A 25,668-nucleotide genomic window follows, 5' to 3' on the forward strand; every position below is an offset into this window, starting at 1 on the left:
TAGTAAGCTAAATAACAAGTTTGGTAAGCGAAATAATAATTATGTGACTGTGTTTCTAATGAAATTAAGTTTCATGAAAAGCTGTCATTATTTTTATATTTCACTGCCAAATAACAAGAGTGGTGAGCCAAATAACAAATTTGGTAAATGAAATAACAATCCTGTAATTAAGTTTCTCATAAAATTAAGTTTGCTGGAAAGTCACCATTATTTTTATATTTTACTGCCAAATAACAAGAACAGTAAGCAAAATGACAAGAGTAACAAGCGAATTAACAATTTTGTGATTGAGTTTTTCATGAAACTAAATTTTATAAAAAGTTGTCATTATTTCCACATTTCACTACCAAATGACAAGAGTGATAAACCAAATAAAAAAAGTGATAAGCTAAATAACAAGTTTGGTAAGCAAAATTACAAGAAACCAGAGGTACTTTGACAGCAACCATTTTTTGTAAGATTCAGTGACAAATGCACCTCTGCATTCAACTAAGCAAATCACTTACCGAGTCCTGCAAAACATTCAATATATAATCATTGACAACTATATCTAGTAGTAGGGCTACACATAGGCAGGACTGGGCAGGGAGCAAACCTTTGCCCAATACCCAGCCCAAAGAATGAACGGGTTGGAAAATACAGCCCGTTGCTTAGTCCTGTCCATGAAAAGCCCTACTAAGTTCAGGCTGAGCAAATACAGGCTGGGCAGGGCGGGCTTCCATGCCTAACAAGTTAACATACTATATTAATTAACTAATTATTTATATCCCTCTAAATAATCTAATGTAACTTTATATTAAAATGGCAACTTGGCCTTAATTTTGTTATTACTAATTAATATACTATGAAACAACTTTTTGTAATAGCTAGGAGGAGTGGACTATGACAAAAAAAAAATGTTGTTTGTATATTTTATTAAATTTAATTGTTTTTCTAGTTTCTAACTCTCAAAATCATTCAAAAATAAATAAGTATAATGAACACTGAATATTGATACAACAGCATGTTTGATTCAGAAAATAAATACAAGGCAAATAAAATATATAAAAAATAAAATTATATATATTTTTGCAGGCAGGGCTAAATGGACAAGGCAGCATACCGCCCAATACCTAGCCCTACCCAACAATTTGCTCAGCCCAAACATGCCCAATAGTTCTTTTGGATCCTTTTTTTTAGGACGGGTTGGGCATTTTTTTGCAGGCTTGGGTGGGCATATAGTGGCCAACTGAGCTTCATGAACATCCCTATCTAGTAGGTAGTATGAACTCAAGCACTAAATCTGACCATTAAAATTTACAGTTAAGCGGCACATAAATCTTCTAGCTATGACAAACAATTATGGCCACAACTTTTCAAGAAGTCTTGAGTTCAAATCATCTTGCAATATCAATCTCATAAACAAATATTCGTTGTTTGTCTACTCTGAAATCATCTCTAAAAATCAGCTTATATATAAGAGCGAGAAAATCATAAATAGTGAAACAGATTCTATAGAACTCTAATGATTTCTACTAAAATTACCAACATTTGTTACTATCACAGTATACTAAGCCTCTGAGAAACAAAAGAACATACTACCTCCGGTCCTTAATATAAGATTTTGTTTGACTTTTATTTTGGTCCTAAATATAAGATCCTAATTCACTTTGTCTCTCATATTTATGTATTTGTTTCAATATAGTCTTTCTAATAATAGTAGTTTTAACCAATATACTTGATTAGTAAGGATATTTTAAGAAGGACAACACCTATTTATTATAAATAACTAACTTAACTTCTTTCTTTAATATCTTCAAATTAGTCAACTAGCTCTTATAAATAAGATTAGAGGTAGTATATTTTAATCCAATTTTTTCGCCAACACGACTTCTATTTATTTTTGTTGGCATTGAAAGAATATGTATTCAAGTTAATTTAGAGTATTGTGGCCAATGATTTTTAAGCTGAACTAATGGGTAAAATAACTCTTTTCACTTTCAACGAGATCAATACACCCACACTCAATAAAGAAAAATCAACATAATTTATGATAAATAATCATTACAAACCTTACATAAAATAGGAAATCTTGTCTTGTGATTGAAAAAAATCCAGTTCTTCAAAGAAAACTTGTCAGTTAATAATATTGTGACAATCAGACAAAAATCTCACTTTGCAAGTTGCAATTTACACCAGCTTCAGCTGCAACGTGACTACGTGAGGCTTGTTTTTCCACCTACTTTCATTTTTTCAGAAATCCAGTAGGCTTTTTTGAATCATCAGGATTTCGTTTTGCTCTGATGAGATTCTCTTCTTTCACAGAATCTATCTTTTTCTTTAGCCAGTACAGACCTTTTCGTTTCTCTCTTATTCTTAGAAGCAAAAGGGTGTTTTTATATTTTAACCTACATTTCATAATTTCTATTTGGGACTGGGTCCTTTATAGGAATTATATGAATTCAAGAACTCAAATGATAATTTTGTATATTTTAAGGTCTTTACCTGCCATTTTCCCTAATTTTTAATAATCGAAAGACTTTTTTATTTCTGGGCCCAAAACAAAGGAGATAGTTTTTGACAGAGAGTTTTGGATATGGTCTCATACCGCATGTCTACGCTCCTCGCTCAGGGACGATGCTTCACGCGCTTTTCAGGTTGATTTTTGAGTAATCGTTATACTTGTAATGTTAAATAATTATCAGTGTCTGTACTTCTAATTACCTCTCCTTTTCAACGGATTAAAAAAAATTAAATTATTTTAAAATATTTACATTTTTTATTTTTAAAAATTAATGTGTCTCCACACATAATTAACACATATAAATATTTTATCATATAATATATACTGTAATTAAGTAATCTAATAATTTTCTTAATCTCTCAAACTTAACTAATTAGGTTTTATATTAAAACCATGAAGTAATACTGGAAAATAAAAAAGCAAAATTTACTTCAGCGGAACTTACTGCTTACTGTGAGCAATTATAAATCATATAAAATTAATCAATATCAAAATTAGTGGTGCTTTTACGAAATCAAATTTCATTCAGCAATGGAGAAATGTTTTGTTTGTTGAGGAAACATTTTTATCCCCTTGTCACGCAACAAGTGTTTGGAATTTATGTAATGGAACAGGTGCTAAATGTTATTATACCCAATTAAAAATAATACTCTACAACATATTTTAATATAAGAGTTAGCTGAGATTATGTTTGATCCTAAATATAAAATTTTAATTTATTTTTTTATCAAATTTATAATATTTTCTTCAAAATATACTTACTGATTGTAAGAATTTTCACCAAAAAGTAATTTTAATATAAATAATTAAATATGATAATTTATAAAAGTCAACACAAATTATTATTTAAAAATATACATTTGCCACAAATAAATTTAAATAATTTGCTTAATATATCTTCAAATTCATTACCTAGTCTAGTTTTTATACTATATTTGGTCATAAATATTTTTTCTTTGTATAAGTACTATTTTATTAAAGATAATTCTATTCAAGACATTGTTAAGCACATTTTGTGAGAGAAATTGAAACTTTGATTCGGTACTATTTTATTTCTCTACACCTAACTTCTTTTGATTGATCACTATTATATTTAGTAGTATATTATTATTATAAAAGAAAGGTGACGTTTAAACCCCATATGTCAAGCCAAATCAAAAAGGTCGAATACCCAACCCCATTACAGGCTGACGCGTACAACTACTCGGAAATTGAACGAGAGAAATTTGGGCCTAGCAGTCATAAAGTCTTCACTTGTTTCAAACTCTTTTTTTTTCTCGCGTTGTTAGTACAAAAATTGGTTCTAAACATAAAATTTTCTGCTCTTTACTATTTCTTATTCTAAATATAAGATTTAAAACTATAATGTATTTTGTTTTTTATATTTATCTATTTTTTAAAATAATCTATTAGTCTTTATAGTAGTTACACATGTTAAAAATTTCGTCAAATAATAATTCTAACTAATACATATAAACAAAAATAATATTCTAAGGAAGATAGTGCCAATTTAATACGAATAACTAGCTTAATAAACTTATTTAATCTACTCAAACTAACTAATTAACTTCTATATATTATGAATTAGAGGTAATATATATATACTACCTCCGATTCTAATTAAAAAATCTCATTTTTAGTTTACAAACGAAGACAAGAGGTAGTATATAACCATTTTTGGTCCTAAGCTGGCGTCTTTAACGGGAAGAGTTTTCCCTTCCTCGCAAGTTTTGAGTTCACGCAGATCACTGTTCTAAGATTTCTCCACTGCTTCATTGCTCTACAAGGATACAATAACGAAACAAATGATGGCTTCCCATGCAACTGAGCTATCCTTTGATGGTTTTCATTTAAAAAATAAAGAAAAATAAAAGCGATCACAAGTTACACTTATATCTCCCTCTGTATGTAGCCTCCTTACTCGCAAAGAGCTGTAAAACGGTTAGAATCCAGGAATTAATCAGACGACGTTGAGTCGCTGCCCCTCGATGACAAGTGTTCGGAGTTCAGATCCAAACCCGGACTATCGGCCGTAAGATTTTTAACGCCGGCTTTGCGGTCGCCGTCCCCTTCGAAGTCGCCCGCCTCGAACGACGGCTCCCAAGCCTTCGGCGTCAAACTCCGAACCGACCCATCAGCCCTCTCGAAGTACTTGACTGCCGCCCGTATCCTCCTCAGGATCGCGAAGAACTCCTCCACCTCCTCGTCGTCTCCTTCTGGTTCTGTGGTCTTCTTCTTGTTGGCCATCTCTTTCTCTGCATCATCATCGTCGTCGCCGTGACGCTTTCTCTTCTGTAGATCCATCATGCAATACGACGCCGTTGAAAGAAGAATATGTGATGACATTGAGGCACTGGGGTGTATTTATATGCTCGTATAACATGAGAAGCCACGGCGACCTGGAATAAAAAATTGGACATATGTTTTTCGTGGTGGGTAGTTTGGAATTTAGATGGAGCGGATGCAACGTGGAGTGACGTCAGCTGCGGGAGTTGTGATGACGTTCAGATGGTGATGACTGCCACGTGGCGTCCCTGTAGCCTTATTTGAAAATTTGGAAGGAGGAGACCCAATTTGAGGGGAAGCGCAGGCGGGGGGCCCCTCAACCCAACAGTTACGTGATCGTTTTATTTTATTGATATTCCGTTCAATTATTAATCAAATTAAAAGAAGACATGTTTTGGAATAAAATTTGGGAAATCAATCGGATTAAATAATAAAAATTAAATTACGTCATAAATTAGAATATACGTACTCCTCCGGTCCTTATTATAAGACCCAATTTAACTTTTCATTTGGTCCTAATTATAAGACCCAATCCATTTTCTCTTTTATATTTATGCATTTTTTTCCAAGATAATCCTTCTAATAATGATAGTTTTAGCTAATATACTTAATTAGCAAGGATATTTTAGGAATAACAACACTTATTTATTATAAATAACCAACTTAACTTACTTCCTTAATCTCCTCAAATAAGTCAATTGGGTCTTATAATTAGGACCGGAGGAGTATTATAAGAACTCCAGTTAAAAAATAATATTTCCCCATATGAGTCATGAGAATTAATTCACACAAATTAAAAAAATTAAATAAGCTAGTTACTTGTTAAAAAAAATGTTTTTTAAAATGCCCTCTTTTCAATAGTTTTATTGGAATGTTATATAAATATTTGACTACATGCATGATTTTTGAAAAATCATAAAGATAAAAAAGTAAAAGAGTTCTTCGTAAAAAAAGAGGAAAAAAAAGGTCAAAAAGAGGTTGAAATATTATTATCATTATCATTAATGGACTTTGAAGGATATAACTGTGCATGTAAATAAAATAAAATGAAATTATGAAGTTGAGGGACCATGGGGGTTTCTAGAAGGTGAGGGGGCCTTCCATTGGCATGTCTGTCACTTCACAACTCCGTGTACGAAAATGTTGTTGAATCAAAATGATTGGGACTCCAAAAGAATTACAATAAAGTCCTAACTAAAAAATAATTAAAAAATAAATGTTAGAGGTTGTTAAACTTTTTTATTATAGGTTGTTAAAATTGTTATTAAGACTTTTTAGTAATTATTTATTTTCTGTGAGACTTGATTGTAATTCTCCCAACATTAAAAATTAAGATGGTCTCAGGAAATGTTTAAATAGAACCAAATTATGGTTTGAAGAATAATTTCTGGATAATAGATTTTTAGAAGAATAGGTTGTGAAAAATGGATTTTGTGAAAAAATGATTATGATAAAATAAGAGTGTTTGGATAATTGTTATCATAAGCATTTTTATATGTAAAAATTACTGAAAAGGCATAAGTTAATTGATAATTATATAAAAAATAGATTTTATAATATATTTTAATTTAAAGAAATAAATTTGTTAATAATATATTTTTTTACCAACATAATTAATAATATATATAATTTAATTAATAAATAATTAATATGCATATATATTTATAAAATATAAGATTAAATATATTTATAAAAAATGATTATTTTGTCATATATTATTATGGGGTGTTTTGACAAAACTGAATAAGCACACGTTAAAACAATTTATTACTTATTAAAGTAATTAATAATTGTTGTGAAAATAAAAAGGCATAAAACATTTTATGAATGAACCCATGGGAGCCTATTGAATAAGCAAGAAACCAGCAAGAAAAACGAGGGGTTTTTTTGTCCAGATCACATTGCCTCCCTTCTGACACTGACAGTCCAACAACCAAGATTCAAGTATCAGAAACAAAACATTTTTGCGAACCATGATTTTGGAGGCTAAAACTATGGTTTCAGCCCCAAACTCTGGTTTTTCAATATATGAGGGTGTTTAGATAATTTGGATCGGTTTGGCCTTAAAAACACTTTTACATGATTTGCCAAAAGTTTTTATGACTACTAGGTCAACCCGGCCTTGCTTGTTCGAGCCCAAGGATCAACATAGATCCTCTCATGACGTGTCCTCAAAATAGAATTTTTTTTATTGTCTGCCCAATTTACCGGAATTTTGTTTTGACTACATCACTCAAAATAGAAGTTCAATAGCCTTGCTTCCACACTCCAGCTTTCTAAAATTGATTGGGCCTTTGGTTATCACTACTTGGCCTAAAGATGAGTTCTAGGATCTCTCTACTCATTAGATTGGGCCAATTGTCTGGACGTCATGTCCCATTCTTTTAAATCTCTATTAGGAAAGACGCCCATTAAGTATTCGATAATACTTTAAATAAGATTATCTCTAATAGAAAAATACATATGCCTGGTAAAAAAAAAAAAGGCAAACACAAGAAGAAATCCATGGAGCAATCCCATGCCATTTTTTAATAAAAGTCAAATCCTTACTTATGGCTAGGTTAAGTTGAGAAGATTAAACTAGTACTCTTCTAGTTCTTAATATAATATCTATTTAACTAATTTTTAATTAGATTAAAAAAATTAGGTAAGTTAGTTAATTATAAGAAATATAACTTTTTTTCCTAAAACACTATAATCATCTTTCTTAATATTCTTTCTCTCTTACTTACTTGATTATGGTTGAGGAAATATCCATAGAGGTAGTTTAGAAAAAATTAATAAATATGAGAAATAGAAATTATATTTAAAACTAAAATTAACTTAACAATTAGGTCTTATATTAAAAACCTGAAGAGTATATCTCGAAATATCAATTCAATGAGTTCTTTAAAAAAAAATCCTAGAAAAAATGAATTGTAAATACCGCTTAAATTTTTATAAATTTTGGAGATTCAGTATCCAATCAAGTATGTTACCAAGGTAATTCTTAGTTTGCAATTTACATTCCTAGTCATAGCTACCTCAATTGATATTTGCAAATTGCATCCAAAAAAAACTCATAAAAAACATAATTGATATCAATTTTTTGTGTTACCTAAAAAGTTTAAACAGGTTGGATCCTGTGAATTCATTAGGACCTGGAAATGCCTTTGGACTTAAAGATTACTTACAGATCATCTACTGACAAGATTCTTACATTAATAAAAGGATTTTAACTTACAATTTTGTGAATTACAAGTCAATTTCTTTTTAACTGAACCAATAAATAATTTGGGACCTAATTGTCATTCTACCATTAAATTAGACTTAGTGGGGTGGACCAGTCCAGCCCTATATGTTGTTTGTCTTTTTGTTGCGACTCAGCCCAATAAAATTGATTACGCATGCTAGACTGGACCAGACCTTATGCGCGTCCATGCAATTCTGCTTTTTTTTTTTTTTGGTCTTTTGCCAATTCAACTTTGCACAATTATTGAAGAAGGACAAATTTTTTTATCATTACGCGCTGTTTCTACTATCTATTCGCTCTGGTGTCCCCCGGTCTTCGCTTTCTTGACGTACCACCAATTGATATTTTTTTGGCTAAAATATAGGTATCCTCCTATTAGAGTAATCCTATTCGAGATACTGTCAAACACTAAATACAGGTACCTCTTCCAACAGGAATTCAAACCATGATTTGCTACATTGTGAGGGATTAGTTTTTTCCGCTAGACCCAACCCTTATTTGATAAAACCACCAATTGACATGTTTTGGAAGTATTGAGACAAAATAATGGGCTCATTGTTGAGTGATTTTTCATCAATTCGTGGGTTTAACCATTGGTCTTTAGGACCATTCTAGTCCATAGATTGGGCCAACCGTGCGAGTTGTCAAGAACTAAGCCTAATGATCACTTCATTAGGCGAGAGGAAAAGGAAAAATCCATGAAGTGAAAATGAATGGAAGTTGTATAATTAATACTCCTCCGGTCCTTAATATAAGACTCATTTAACTAATTTGATTATATTAAGGAAGTTAGATAAATTAATTAATTATAAGAAAAGTAACACATTTTTCCTAAAACACCATAATCATCTTTATTAATACCCCATCTCCTTCTTCTACTTAATTATGGTTAAGGGAATATCTATAGGGGTAATTTAGAGAAAATTAATAAATATGAGAAATGGGTCTTATATTTAGGATCAAAACCAACTCAAAAATTGAGTCCTATATTAAAGACCAGAGGAGTATATATCCTCGTGATTGGAGGATGACCACATTTTTTTGTGGTCAATAAAGTGTATTTCATTAAAAAAAAAAGTTAATTTTTAAGTGGCCCTGTCACTTTTTAAAAGCAAAGTAGTTATTAAGTGCATACTAAATCTCCGTTATGTAAATAAATAAGTAAAAAGATGACTGGGGCTTTTCATGCCGTTTAGATACAATAGAATTTTCACATAAAACCTACTGTAAAACAAACGACAGGCTTCTCACCTCTTCGTTTGTCTCCCACTTTTTCCCCTTTTTTTTTTTTTCAAAATGAAAAAATTATTGCATTTTGGAGACTCGTTAAAACCAAAACGTCTTGCAGTTGACAAGGTCATTTGAAAATGTGCAAGGAAAATAAGATGACCGTATTTTTGTTTTTTATTTTTTAATTTCTTTTTCTCTCAAATGGATCTGACCATTATGTTCCTTCCCATAGTTTGACTTTGTCTCGGAATCTCCGTCTCTCATTTGTTTCATGCGCATGATGTTTTGCCCAGGCGACTTTAACTGGTTGCACGTCTTTTTGGGGTGGTGATCGGTTATAACAGTGCAAAAGTCTCATTTTAAGGTACGATAAATATCAAAGCATACATTGCTTTTATAAAAGTCCTCACTCTTATCAATGTTTGGATGCCATGCAAGGCGTGATTTTTTTTCAATAAAAAAAGATCAAAATGATATTTTGAAGGTAGAATTGCTATGAAATTCCGGATAAAAAAATATTATATAAGTAATGACAATAAAGCAGCATGCAATGATAATTTACAGTATAGGAAATAACAATTGCTCATTTATTATTATAATTATTAGTAATTATTTTTTCTTAAAATCTCATTTTAATTCTCCCGGTTATAAAGCAAGCTGTTCTTTTTTTAAATCTTGCCCCTAAGCCATCCCTCTCCTAGAGGGAAGGGAGGCTCACACCCCCACCAGAGACCCACTTTTCCATTTGGAAAGGTTGCATGTTGCCGGTTAATCCAAAAGCTCTTGGCTTCTAAACAAACGGTTCATACATAATTGAAAGATGGGGGGGGGGGGAATAATAAAGGACAGGAAGATAAGAAAATGAGAAGACCAGGAGGAAAAGAGTTAGCTATACTCTAATTCTCGTACAAAGCGAGTGAATTAACTTATAAGATATCGGTAAATCAACTCAGTTTGCAAGCTGAAGAAGATGGGTTTGTAACGAGCTTGAAAAATCTAACCTAATGAGACTTGATGAGGTTATCCCAAGTGCATATTTGGGCAGTACTAGAAAATCTTAGAAGTCGGTTGGGACCAAAAGAAACTAGTTAAATGAAAGAAATTTTGCATAACTTTAGGAATAACTAACTTTTTATTTAAGAATCACTTTAAAGTTGAAATGAATTTTTCTGATTTGATTCTTTTTTTATATTTGAATATTCTAAAACTGACTTTTCAGGATATCATTCAAACAAGCTTCCATCATACTATTTTATTCATAAATGCCTATAAAAATAAAAATCACATTATTCTAATTGACCTTTATTCTAACTTTAATTTAAAAAACATCAGCTGGGATAAAAGTTACTATTTCCCGTGCCCATTGAAACAAGGCCTTTGCATCTATTTGGGCCTTTGATCAGTAATTTAGCCGGAGATGTTTTTTTTTTGGGGGGGGGGGGTTGTGTGTGTGTGGTGTTTGTTGTCGGTGTGGGTTGCCTAGAGTCATATGAATGAGAAAATAATTACTCTCTTTTTCTTTCACAACACATCCTCACACATGGATCCTCTACAACAGAAGTCGTCCAAGTATGAACTAGTCAATAGAAGTCTTGGCAAAAATTGTAAAACATGATTGGGCTGTGCCCTTTTTTCCCTGAAAAGAAAATTATAAAACATGATCTGATCTCAAATGACCAACAATCTTCGAGATAACTCTATTAAATATGAAAATCACCAAGACAAAGTCCCCAGAATAAGATTTTGTCTTCACGTGTCATACTTAAACTCCATATTAATGTCACCGCAATTAAGCTTGATTCCCGCTTAACATTTCTAAGTTCTACTCAATCTATTTTCTTTCTTCCCTCTCACGTATGCACTGTCTTCTTTCCTGTTTCCAAACCTATATACACACACACACACACACACACAACCTCCGGTCTTAATTATAAGACCCAGTTGACTAATTTGAGGAGATTAAAAAAAGAAGTTAAATTAGTTATTTGTAATAAATGAGTGTTGCTTTTTCTAAAATATTCTCACTAATAAACTATCTTGGCAAGGACTACAATTATTAGAAGGATTACCTTGAGAAAAAATATATAAATATGAGAGACAAAGTGGATTGGGGTCTTATATTTAAAATCAAAATAAAAACCAAACAAAATCTTATATTAAGAACCGAAGATAGTATATCTTTACGTAAATTAAGGGTTTTTGTTGCTTGAAATTTGCCCCAAAAAAAATAAGAAGAAGAAGAAAGAAGCTGCAACGGAACATTGGGAAATTATCTTTTATTTATCATTCTAAATAATAATTTGTACAACGTTTACGTACGGTTGAGAATAATTTTGGTGATGTGAATTAGTCAAAAAGTTTTGAAAGCCGTTGTGAGCACGAAAGGTTATAATAATATATGCAAAAACCATTATTTAAATTTCATGGAAAATCCCACTGCCCCAGCTAAAAAGCAATCCACTGAAACATGCCCAAGCGTATCCAATGGTGAATTAAACGTGTTTCTTTAAACACATGACCCCTTATAATTAGTCAAATTGACTATTAACCGCATGTTTTCCTAATCTATGAAAATGCATTTCCTTGTTGGAAGGGCCTTTTTTTTGCATTATTTTTTGGTCAGTTGTTTTTTGGTATTATTTTCCTAATAGGAAGAAGTTTATACCCATGAAGTGTTAAAAACGTCGCATATAATAAAAGGACTTGAGAAAATGTTTAGCATCAATGTGCCATCAGAAAACCTTGAATTGTTGGGAAGGTCTTTGCTCAGCAGCAAATGAGAGTCTTGAAAGATAATAAATCTTGCAAATGCATTTGATTTTGACCTTCATTATAATTACGGAATATTTATTAATTGAAACTGTTTTCGGCTAAAATATCTCATTAATTGAAACCTTCGATTGAGTAGGAAAATTTCATCTCAGTAGTTCGGACCAATGATTGATGTGTTTTCTATGATTCCAACGTAAATCCACTTCACAAATGTATTGTGATAATTAATTAATTGTGGACTGCAATGTGTGTGTTCATGTTAAGAAAGTAGTTCAAGAATCAATAGTTGGAATTGGACCAATCATGATTAATATATTTCTAATTTTACAATTCAAATATAAAAACAGAGATGTAATATTTTATAAAAATTTTTAAAGAAATAAATTTATATGATGAATTTAAATTTTTTTTATTTTTTTCATTAAACAACTTCAAAATATTGAGTTTCATGAATAAATTGGGTAAATATAGTTTTATGGAGTCCCTCCGGTCCTATATAAAAGCTTAACTTTTGGAGTGGATTTGGTTCAAAATATAAACTTTATATTTTAGTTTGTCTAAGCATTTATTACTTTTTTTTTACTTTGTCTTAGTTGATTGTATTCAGTGCTCCTCTCTCATATTAATATTACTCTCATATATTCTCTTTTATTATTTTTATTTATTACTTCTATCATTTACTCTCTTAATAAATAAGGATAAAATTAAAAAAATTCTGACATATTTATTATTTTTAAATAATTTTAACTGCTAGTTAATTAAACATGATTCAGTTATTTGAAATTATGTATAGAACTAGAGGCAGTATTAATTATACTTTCAATCTGTGCAGTGATATCTCAAAAGAGCCATAACTTGAAACAAGGGGAATAAGAATTATTTTGGCGTTGATGAATCCTAAATATATTTGAACTCACCTAAATTTTATTTTGGGAAAAAAAGAAAAGAAAAAACAATCAGTGGGACATTCGTGTTGACATTATTGGAAACAAATGTGGTGGAAAAATAATTGCGCTCACAATTTTTTAGGCAACGGAAAAATCAGAAAAAGCCAAAATGGAAGAAGATGGAGAATTTGCAAAATATAGAGACAACTACGAATGGCAACTGTTTCGCAGTCTGAAAACACTGTGCCTACGTGTTCTTGTTCTTCTGAAGTATTCAGATTTTAATTTATTTTGTAAAAATTATTAAATTTTACTTAATTTAGATATCTGTGTTTTCAATGTATATATACGTTGATGCGTGGGCGTGAAGGAGGGATGATTCGGATGAACCGCTTCGGAAGGCAGAGATCCACAAGCAAAGGTATTTAATTCAGATTCCGAAAACAAACAAGACACAGATTAACTGATTAATTAAGATATAATTAATAATAGTAATAATGAAGATTAAAATATGGGAAACAAGGGTCAAAGACAAGTGTAATCTTATGATTAGAGTATTGGCGAGAACACAGTACGAAGTCATACATAAATCACATGTTGCAGACAGCATCACGAGGTGGAATCAATCAATCACGCTTTGGATTTTTTTTTTTCATTTCATTTTATGTTTTCTGAGTAAATTTACATTTATATGGGTTAATGTAATTCTTATTTTTTTATTTTGATTTTAGTATCTTAAGTTTTAAATAATATATTTTAATCTTTTAAATTTTTTTGGGTCAAAATATTAGTTCTTATAATTTAAAAATTATTTTGCACCTTAAAAGGTTAAAAACTTGTAATTTGAAATCTGACAAATTAAAAAATTAAAAATTATATTAACCGTACTTATATTAATCCTCTGCCTATCATCCAATCCAATCAATCTAGTGAGCACTGACGAATCTAATTTTATATATATTCCAAATTGATAATATCAATGCATTAATTTGGGACACCGACAGTTTTCTAAATCGAATCCCATGGTAGAATCAAGTCGTTGGAGTAAGATTCATTGAAACGAAGTTAAAAAACGGGATTAACCTATGTTTGTCTGAGGCATGATTCATCCATATACAGTTTTACTAATCATCGCCAGCTTTCTGAGTCTTTAACTCATAGTGCCTTCACATTTCTAATTTCTAAAATCCAAAATAAAATTACAAACATTTACATTATATCTGTCCATGAGAAAAAAAAAGACCGTGTGTAAAGGTAGATGGGTATCGGTTAATTTCGTTGAATGTAGACCATAGAATTGACGGTGATGGAGAAGATTTTGACAGCTTTTATTAGTTGAATCCGATATTATTCGAATATGATCATAGAGTCATATATAAAAAAATAACAGGAAAAAAATCATATATCGAAGTTGATGATCGGATTGAGAAGAATGATATGGATATTCCATAACCCAGTCCCAGGTGACAGGTTTGGATCTAATAATAAGAAAAAAAGATCATGTTAGAAAGTACTAGGATAACCTAAAAACACTGATATACTACCTCCGGTCCTAATTATAAGAGTCAATTGACTAATTTGAAGAGATTAAAGAAGTAAATGAGTTAGTTATTTGTCTTATATATGCATTGTTTTTCCTAAAATATCCTTGCTAATCAAGTGTATTGACTAGAACTATCATTATTAGAAGGCTATTTTGGAAAAAAAATATATAAATATAAGAGACAAAGTGGATTGGGCTTTTATATTTAGGATCAAAATAAAAATCAAATAGAGTCTTATATTAAGGACCGGAGGGTAGTTAGTATATATCTTTGGACAATACTCACATCAAAGTCATTATATTCGTTATATCAATTTTTCCAATCACATATTACCAAGTCTCATACTTAATACTGTCATTTAATTGAACGTGACCTAAGTATTTCTTTATCTCTAATACATTTTTCCTCTATTTGCCAGAGGAAATTACTCATTTGTTTTTTTTTTTTGCAGGAAGAAATTATTCACATTTGACAATTCAGGTTCATACATGTTCATAATGTCTTTATATTTAAAACATGTAGATGTAATTGTATGGTGTGATTTTATGGATTAAGTAGGAGGTTATTAAAGGGGGAAAGAGGACGTAGAAAGTTGGGCTAATTTGTGGAGATTCCCATCTAGATCTGAAAGAAAAGTCCCACTTTGGATTTGCTTCCTCACTTTATAGTCTTCTATTCGCCATTTGACGGCCGAGAATCACGCCTCATCCGCCCACTTATCTTCCTCGTCCCCTTCTCTACTCCATTATGTTTCTTTCATTCTTTACTTCATATTTTATTTTATAAAGAAATTTTAATTGTTAATTCATATTTTTTTTCACTAAATTATCTTTTCACTCACTGGTATTTTTTTCTAATTTTACACAAAATTTTAATTGGTCCTCCTTAATTTTATAAAATAATTTTTTATCCTCTAATTCTACACCGTCAATATTAAATGATGATGTTTTTACGTTAATTACGTTTTTATTAAAAAAAAATATAAAACACTTACAATATGGATTTTTTTTTTTTTTTAAAAAAGGACAAGGAGGCGTATGAGAATGAGATGCATAAGATCCTCTGACAGGGGCATTAGAAAAATTTTGAGAGGAGCGAGGGGGTGGGTCCAGCATACTTTACCCCGAAACGTGTGTGCGGGACCATGTGGGCCCCACTCACACTTGGTCCCGCCCCTCTTCACATGTATTTCCAGTAATCCTATTACATCGCGATCTCCCACGCCTCCTCTGTTCATTTTAGGGTATCTGTTGTAAATCAAATTATGACTCTACAAATAATATTATAAGATATAAATATATGTAGCTTTATTTTGATTTGTATAAAAATGTTTAAAAAACCAAAACAACAGCTCCTGGACTCTTCCTACAGGACAAACCAAAACGCTTATGAGAAGAGAGTAAGAGAGGATAGGCTTTTCCTCTCCTTTTCCCCCAACCCCAAAAAAAGATATAATACGGTACCATGTTATTCAGTTCAATTTATTACTTTTTGGCCAGACATTTTAGTATTTTATAGCATATGCTCTGGTTTTTCAAAAAGCTTGATGACTATACGGTTACGTAGGATTTAATCCTATCTTCTGATGTGTTCCTCTATCTCAATCGGCTTTCATAAATATATGATATGATATATGATAGCGCAGTTAGAATCCATACCAAAATATCTACATTAATTTCCCCTCTCGCCGTTGATACGCAGATCCTGCAATGTAAATTCCTTAAGATAATGGCAAAAATGATCAAAGCTCTTCATTAATATTACATTTTTACATAATGTGATCTTCAATTTTAGATCAGGATAAACTCAAACAATAAACGCTAGTGAAGAAACAAAAACAGTAAAAATAAACTTTAAAACCTCTAATTTTATATCAAATTTTATTTTTATGCTTTGACTTTTATAAAGTACTATGCTTTTACTCTCCAAGTATCTAGCTCACAACTATAAAACTGAGCTTTGTACTTTATTCCACAAATAAAACTTAAATATCAACAAAACATTCAAAAATTAATATGTAAAGCTTAACTTTTTAAAATAATATTAATTGGCGTCAAAATTATTATTTGATCATTTGGGATGATGAGGGTTTAAACTGAAATTTTATATAAAATTACGGAATTAAAAGCTACATTTTACCAAAGAAAAATTAAAACCACTAAAACCATAAACATGTTTTGTTTTTTTGACCAGGGGGAAAAATCACAGTCAAAAGCGGAAAGGTGATTCCGTCTTCTATATATGCAGGCGTCTCTCCGCCTGGTTCTCTTCAGCCCTCAGTGCCTTACTCCACAGTGAGCTATGGCTTCTCACCCCATTTATCTTCTCTCTGTTCTCTCTTCCTTCTTTTTTTCTCTCACATGTGGAGTAGGAGCAGCAGCTACTTCTCTCCCAAGGGCACCAAAATAGGCCAAGGGTATCGCCTGATCTCCATTGAAGAGACGCCTGATGGGGGCTCATAGGTCACCTTCAGGTTAAGAAGCAGAACAAAATCTACGGTCCTGATATCCCCCTCTTGCAGCTCTATGTCAAGTAAGTGTCACCAAGCTCACGCACTAATTCCTATTGTTTTTCCCTTTCAGCGGCACTTGATTTTGAAGAGACATTGGGTTGAAAGATTCTGAATCCTGTTTATGATTTATAGAATAATCGACATTGAGTAGGGAAGGGCTTTCAAATCTTTTTTTTAGAGAAATTACAAGTGCTGATGATAGCGGTGGTTGGAGATTTTTCCTTGTTTTCCTCTTCTTTCTTTTGGTCTTACTTTCTTAGTTGGGCAAGGAAATGATCTTTTCTCTATGACTTCTACTGTATTTTAAGCCGAAATTTGGGCGAAATTTTGTTCAAGTGTTATAATGAAGTTCTATTGTTAAAATTTTCTCAGGCACGAGACAGGGGATCGTTTGAGGGTACACATAACCGACGCGGAGAAGCAGAGATGGGAAGTACCGTACAATCTGTTGCCGAGGGAGCAACCACCAGCTCTGAAGCAGACGATTGGAAGGTCAAGGAAGAACCCTATAACAGTTTCAGAGTACTCAGGTTCTGAGCTCATTTTCAGCTACACTGCAGATCCGTTCAGCTTCGCGGTGAAGAGGAAGTCGAATGGACACATTCTGTTCGATTCGAGCTCGGATGAATCAGGGGCATATGGCCCAATGGTGTTCAAGGACCAGTACCTTGAAATTTCGACCAAATTGCCCAAAGATGCGTCATTGTATGGCTTGGGGGAGAACACTCAGCCACACGGGATCAAACTTTACCCGAACGATCCATACACTCTGTACACCACTGATATTTCAGCCATTAATCTCAATACTGATCTGTATGGATCGCACCCGGTGTACATGGATCTTAGAAATGTCGGTGGTGAGCCTTCTGCACACGCTGTTCTGTTGCTGAATAGCAATGGGATGGATGTGTTTTACCGGGGAACTTCTCTGACATACAAGATTATCGGAGGTGTTTTCGATTTTTACTTCTTTGCAGGTCCTTCTCCTCTGAATGTTGTTGATCAGTACACTTCCTTGATTGGAAGGCCAGCTCCAATGCCTTACTGGTCATTTGGTATGTTTCCGTTTGCTTTCAATCTATTGTGCATTGCCCATTCCACCTAGTATTCATTGACTGATGTTTAATGTTCTTGATCTGGATCAGATATGAGGGTTATAGATGGACTAGTTATAAGTTGATGAAATCGAACTCTTTGGGCAAGTTTATGCATGTCTTATCAATAATCCTTGCCTCAGAATTTATTCTTTGGTTTTTTTTTTTTTTGGGGGGGTGTTTAGCTAATGTTTTAAGTCGATGAGGTGATTGCATCTTATGGATGATGGGCATTCTCGCTTTTAGCTTAGTAACATGTTAGCGGTGAAATGCACGTGAGAATGCAATCAGTCATGGTGTTGGAAGATATTTCAAGCTGCTTTTGGTTTTGTATGATGTATGGTTTATTTTATTTTATTTTTAATAGGTATGTTGTGGTTACTTTTATAATTTAGGTTGGTGGTCTGTCACCTTTCTGGTTTGCAATTAATGTTAGTGTGCTGGACTAATACATATCTTGGTATAGCTTTTTTAGGTCTAAAATAAAATGTGTTATTTTTTTTTGGTTCAGTAATTTATTACCTTTCGGGTCCACGTGTAAAGTAGGTTCACACATAAAGTTGGAGGTTTATCTTTGCCGAATGAAAAAGATTCATCTTTTCCGCTAAACTTTTATAAGACCGGAAATTTGGCCGTTGTGACTTTCTTATATAATGCTATATGTGGGTCCTTGATTTTTTTATTTTTTATTTTAAAAAAGACTATCATTTCACGCACTTAGTGTATCATTGTCCTTTTGTTTTTTTAGTACATGCAAACCAACCTTGTGGAAGATGTGCTTCTCCTCCTAAAGACAAGTTTCTTCATGCTGACTGATCTAACCTAAATGCAATTAGAAAAACTTTAGTGAGGAGGGAAGGGTGAAATGAGCGAGACAGAGGAAGTCATGTGGTCTCAAGTTTCATTTTAATTCAATATGGGATTTGTAGATTTAATCTGGTAAATGCTTTGGGCGAAAATAATGACATATTATGCTTGGAGATTTACTCTGGCATTGCTTTGAAAGTCTGTATTTTGTTCCACCATTATTCCAATCATCGATTGAATGTTTTGAGTCGATGGCATCAGATTATAATATGTCCATATATATGTTGGAATGGTTCCTGAAACTCTTGGCCTCCTAATGGGGTGCTTTTCTGAAAGATTTATAATTTGTATCATTGTATGAGCATTTCATTTATGAAACATGTGCATAAACATTGAATGGATTTGTAAATCAATTGATTTAGGAGTGGTGGATTTGAGACAGGAATTTGAATGAAGTATTAATCTAATATTCCTACTGATTTGGTATTGCAGGATTCCACCAATGCAGATGGGGTTACCATAACCTATCCGTTATAGAAGATGTTGTTGATAGTTACAAGAAGGCTCAAATCCCACTTGATGTGATCTGGAATGATGATGATCACATGGATGGGAAAAAGGACTTCACAGTTAACCCTACCAACTACCCTCGTCCAAAGCTTTTAGCATTCCTAGACAAAATACACCGCATTGGTATGCATTACATTGTCATTATTGATCCGGGAATCGCTGTCAATGCCAGTTATGGTGTCTACCAGAGGGGCATGGCTAATGATGTTTTTATCAAGTATGATGGTGAACCCTTCATGGCCCAAGTTTGGCCTGGGGCAGTATATTTTCCTGACTTTCTCAACCCCAAAACAGTTTCTTGGTGGGTTGATGAGATCCGCAGATTCCATGAACTACTTCCTGTTGATGGCCTGTGGATCGACATGAATGAAGTTTCAAACTTCTGTTCAGGAAAGTGCACAATTCCCAAGGGCAAGCAGTGCCCCACTGGAACCGGACCTGGATGGATCTGTTGCCTAGATTGCAAAAACATTACGAAGACAAGATGGGATGAACCACCCTACAAGATAAATGCTTCAGGAATACAAGCTCCCATAGGCTACAAAACCATAGCCACTAGTGCAGTCCACTACAATGGTGTTTTGGAGTATGATGCTCACAGTATTTATGGTTTCTCCCAATCAGTTGCAACGCATAAGGGCCTTCAAGGGCTTCAGGGAAAGCGACCTTTTATCCTGTCCCGGTCCACTTATGTTGGTTCAGGCAAATATTCTGCTCATTGGACTGGTGACAACAAGGGCACGTGGGAGGACTTAAGGTACTCCATATCTACAATGCTCAATTTTGGCATTTTTGGGGTTCCAATGGTTGGTTCAGATATATGCGGCTTCTACCCAGCACCAACTGAAGAGCTCTGCAACCGGTGGATTGAAGTCGGTGCTTTCTACCCATTCTCAAGGGACCATGCAAATTACTACTCCCCAAGACAAGAGCTTTACCAATGGGAATCAGTTGCTGAGTCTGCTCGCAATGCCTTGGGTATGAGATATAAGCTCCTCCCTTACCTCTACACGTTGAACTATGAGGCTCATATGAGTGGAGCCCCGATAGCCAGGCCATTGTTCTTCTCATTTCCAAGCTACACCGCATGTTATGGCACCAGCACACAGTTCTTGCTAGGGAAGGGTCTTATGATCTCTCCGGTGCTGGAGCAGGGAAAAACACAAGTGAATGCCCTCTTCCCACCTGGCACCTGGTACAGTTTCTCTGACCCAACATCATTCATTACATCAAAGAATGGAGTCAATGTCAACCTTGATGCACCGCTGCATGTGGTCAATGTCCATCTGTATCAGAACATCATTCTCCCTATGCAACGGGGAGGATTGCTTTCCAAGGAAGCAAGAATGACACCATTCACGCTCATGGTGACCTTCCCGGCCGGTGCCACTGAAGGAGAGGCTCAAGGAAACCTTTACCTTGATGATGATGAGTTGCCAGAAATGAAGCTTGGAAATGGCTATTCTACATACGTTGATTTCTATGCAAGTTTGAAACAGGGAAGTGTGAAGATTTGGTCACAAGTCCAAGAAGGAAAGTTTGCTTTGGACAAAGGCTGGATTATTGAGAAGATATCTGTATTGGGATTAGAAGGAAGTGCTGCACCATCGTCACTTGAAGTTGATGGTATACCTTTGTTGGGCACATCTAATATGGAGGTTCGTACATCGGAACAGAAGTATTCGCCAACGGGACAAGAAGATTATGAGCAAAAGGCAACAATGGTGGATGTTAATGGCTTGAAAATCCCTGTGGGTAAAAATTTTGCAATGACCTGGAAAATGGGGGTTTCTCATTGAGACACATAGATACGTTGTCTTGTGGGATTTGGAATCTTTAATTAGGACAGTGTGACATTTTCTTCTGTGCTTTTTTCAAGTTATTAGCATTGTTGATGGAGGGGAGATAAGCCAAGAATTGCGCTCGTCCTTTTCCATGTAAACAAAGCCCAGGTCTGTGAGCTTGTGTTGTATGTCTGTGCTGAGTAGTGGTGAATCTTGGAAGCTCTCGAATTAAAAATTTCACCCATTAAAATGATTTTCTACCGCTGACTTAGTGTTCTCCAATCCATTTTAAGAAATATTGTATTACAAACGGAGTCTTATAAAAATGATTGGAGGTAGTATTATGGTAGTATAAAAAATATCAATACTTATTTTTCAAAAAAAAGAAAGAGAGAAAATGATATCAATGCTTGATTGTAGTGTGATTATGAACATATGTGGCTTGTGCTTCTGTTCTATGGAATCACAAGTACATTCGGTTGTTATGTTTCTAAGGCTTTGTTTGGAATTATGATTATAAACTTGTTTCATGTAAATCAAAATAAAACTCCTCGTATACCTACATCATATTCTGTAAAATTATGATTAAAAAGTTACGTACAAATCATTTCAAACAAGTTTAAATCTAGCCAACGTTATATTTGCTAACATCTATCCACAATCATTAATAGCAAATTCAAATTTAAATGATTGAGATTTTTTTATTTATATTTTATTTTAGTTATCAATCTTTTTTTTTTTAAACGGTTGACAATGCTGGAGAGGTTTGCATCTTTTGATGTAAAAGTAAGTTTAGTGTATGAAAAATCTGAGCCGTTCAGATTTACCGGGGGCTGTTGTAGACAGCAACAAAAGGCCTGATTTCAATTTATACAGTTAAGAGTATAACTATTCTTTCGGTTTTTGTCATGAGCATGGGGCAGAGTCCAAACAAAGCATAGGAAGCTCAACAATATCACTAATTCTTAATATTAAAAATCAATAATTTTGAAAAACTCCTGAAAAATGTACTTGTTAGGATTTAAACCTCCCTATCTAGCGGAGATTCGTCCTGGGCTCGAAGTGAATTAAGAATACTTTAAATTACAAAAACAAAACTATTTTTGAAAGGCTGGTCATTGAGAAAGCTCAAGCCCTAAGCTTGACCAAAAGAATCCAGTTTGCCAGATGTATAATTTAACTTTCTTTTTTTTTTTTTTGCCTGAAACAGATGACAGTAACTATATTTCTGCTTTTATTTAAATATTATTAAAAAAATCCAGATTGAGCTTTGGTGGAAGCAATTTGAAGAATGGTTTGCCACATAGGACTGAATTATACATGATAAGGATAATAGTATGAAAAATGAAAAGATAAGGAAAAAAGTCCAAGAACTAAGTTGTACCGAGTAATAGTTGAGAGATTGAGTTTTAACCGAGTTAAAAGTTACAAAACTAAGAAAATAATTTTTCCTTTCTATTATACTATGTACTGTAGAGTCTGAGTCCGTAAGAAATGAATCATATTACTTAGATTCTGTTTGGTATGAAAGAAAAGGGAGGACAGGGAAGGAAAAATTTTAATAAATTTGATTTGGAAAAATTTTAATAAATTTGGTTTAAAAAATCCTTACATTTTATTATTCTTTATCTTACATCTTCTCTTTATTAAAATCTTAAAACTCTACATTTTTAATTTTTTAAATTGAGCTTATTAAAACTTTTTTACTTTTCTTATACCAAACATAGGGTTAATGGCGGGAAGTTATGTATTTGTTTTGTTATACTTTGCTATATTGATACATTAATATTTTCAATGTAAAAGAATGAACAACTCACTAATTAATAACATCAGGGTCGTTTTTGTCAAGCCCAACGTAGAGTTTGGGCCCCATAGGTGCTTATTGTTATAAAATTAGTTTATTTGTCCAACCTTACAATAATACCCATTTTTCTAATTCTATTATCAAGTAATATACATTTATCAAGCTGAATTTGGAAAACATAAATCAAGTTGAAACTCATCTGACACAAGATTGTGCGATTTTCAAACATGCGTTTTTTCTTCTATCAGCATCAAACATATTTGTTTTTAAGTCACTTGAGTGTCTTAATTCATGCTTAGGCTCTCCTATCGCCTTCCTCAGTCCAAAAATAACAGTCGTATTTTCGCTTTTCTTTACAGAGAAAAAATACAAAAGGTTAAAATTACTTTGTAGGAAGCACAACAAATTATCATAAATTTAATATGGACCATTTGAAAATATTCGATGTAACTATAGCAGCAAAGTCATTTAGCTTGCGTTCCTTGCCTCTAAAATTAATAATGCTTGTGAAAAATGCATATTTTTTATCAAAAAAATTAGGAGACTTTTTGCTATGCATGGAAAATATTTTATAAATTAAGCGATGATGTCTCTGAATTTCTAAAAATTTTAGTATTTCTTCTATGCTACATGAAATTATACTCCTCTATTATTTAATATAAGACTTAATTAACTAATTTGAGTAGATTAAAGATATTAGTTAAATTAGTTAATATAATATTTTTTCTCTACAACACCACAAGTAGCTTCCTTAATTCTTTCTCCCTCTCTCATACTTGATTATTTTTATAAAAAATATTAATAGGATTAATTTGAAAAAAATTAATCACCATATGAAAAGGGTATGACATAAAAGACAATTCGCCAATTAGGTTTAATATTATGATAGAAGGAATGTACAAGTTATTACCTCGTGAAATTATATCTAAGTCGTAATATCTGTAATTAAAATTTTTTTTGGCCAAAATCTATAATTTAGTTTACAAACTTACGTATAGTGTGCGTTTTCCCCTCCATTTATTTAGAAGACACTTTTTTAACTAATTCACGCTCTCGAATAGTTGATAACATGTAAATTACGCATTCTTTTCATATTTACTTAATAGGATGTCTAAATTTAAAAAAAAATGTTTTTAATTATAATACTAAATAAGGAGTATTTTTTTTTTAAAGAAAAACTCATCAACTACACATTACAAAACCTTTTAACATAATATTAAAAGAAAAAAAACTTATAGCTTGAAATAGAATATTTATTATTAGGTTAAGGTGCAGATGTACCTATAAATTTTATGCTAAATGTGTGTTTGGCACCATAAACAAATTTTAGGTGAAATAAATACTGATTGTTATAAATAACGTTGACCGTTTGTTTGATTGAAGATGCTGACATAGATGTGGCTTAAAGGGTTTGTTGAAAAAGAATAACAGTGCAGATACACTTATGAACTTTTTTCAAATGTGTGAAACAAAGATTGGGTGCAAAAATATCCATGATCATTCTAAAAAGAAAACCCTAATATACTATAGTCATTTAATTCATCAAAATTGATTTTCTAATTCAAACTTTTGACTAAATAAGATAACATAGATACTAGGATAGCAGTTCAGTCTCCTTCCTTCAAGTGCAACTCTTAGACGATCACATTTCAGTCTCCTTCTGATCCCAATGACATTCTCTTCTACCTAATGCACTTTCATTGAAGAGAAGATAAGCTGAAATTCTCCACAAAATTTATTCATTCATTTCGTTTGTTCAGTCTTCTTTTATTAAGAAGAGCAATATTACTCTCTCTTAGTTACTCTCATCTAGTTGCTCATTAATGAAGACCGGAGTGGAGTTGAGAGAGTTGCATTGTTCTTCTTAAAACAAGTGAGAGAGATAAAATGAATAAGCGCCATGGAAAGCTCTAGCTTGTCATTTTCTCTTTGAGGGGGATTGAAACACAATTGTATCCAAGAAAGAAAAAATTACATTTGAAGAAGGAAGATTGAGACGCTAATTTAGTGTCCATGTCACCTTACTCAGTCAAAAGTTTAGATGAGAAGTTGTCTTTAAAGAATCAAACAACTGTAGTATTTTGGGTTTTTTTTTTTTAAAATGACTGTAAGTGTTTCTGCACTTAAAATTTGTTTACAGTATTAGGCACATATTTTGACAAAAGTTTATAAATATATTTGTGCCTTCACTCTTTTTAATCACTTTCTAAGCCACATTATCGACCATGTTATCATCCTTAGTCAAACAAATAGCCAATATTATGATAGTTAATGGTCGTGATATTTTCACAATTATTTGAAAGTTATATATATATATATATATATATATATTTTGCACACCAATGGGCACATTTGATATAAGTTTATAAATATATTTGCATATTCACTTTTCTTTATTATGCTCTCTAAGCCACATCAACGTTGATGTCATTATTCTTGGTCAAACAAATGGTCATTGCTACAATAGTTAGGAGGTATTTGGCAGCCTTTAAAAGTGTTTATAAGAAGCATTTTTCTATAAAACGAGGCAAACTCTTCTACATATTTACTTAATAAATTGTAAAAGTACTTTTAAAATTATAGTTTGATTTTTATCCAAACACTTTTTTAGTGGCCTTGGCATTTTCATAAATTTTTAAAATT

The 25,668-nt window shown here is 32.5% G+C and overlaps 1 protein-coding gene across 1 annotated transcript; it reads left to right on the plus strand.

Annotated features, from left to right (window-relative positions):
• The first annotated feature begins 16,807 nt into the window (after positions 1-16,807).
• On the plus strand, positions 16,808-21,573 carry LOC114725828 (alpha-xylosidase 1-like). The gene is given in 4 exon segments (XM_028912400.1): positions 16,808-16,908; positions 16,911-16,986; positions 17,339-18,021; positions 19,360-21,573. Coding segments are annotated over 4 exon segments (2,730 nt in total). The 5' UTR covers positions 16,808-16,814; the 3' UTR covers positions 21,237-21,573.
• The last annotated feature ends 4,095 nt before the right edge of the window (positions 21,574-25,668 follow it).

The sequence above is a fragment of the Neltuma alba genome, unplaced genomic scaffold (assembly GCF_004799145.2).
Source record: "Neltuma alba isolate B1F8T4 unplaced genomic scaffold, ASM479914v2 tig00012282_pilon, whole genome shotgun sequence".
Taxonomy (NCBI): Eukaryota; Viridiplantae; Streptophyta; class Magnoliopsida; order Fabales; family Fabaceae; genus Neltuma; species Neltuma alba.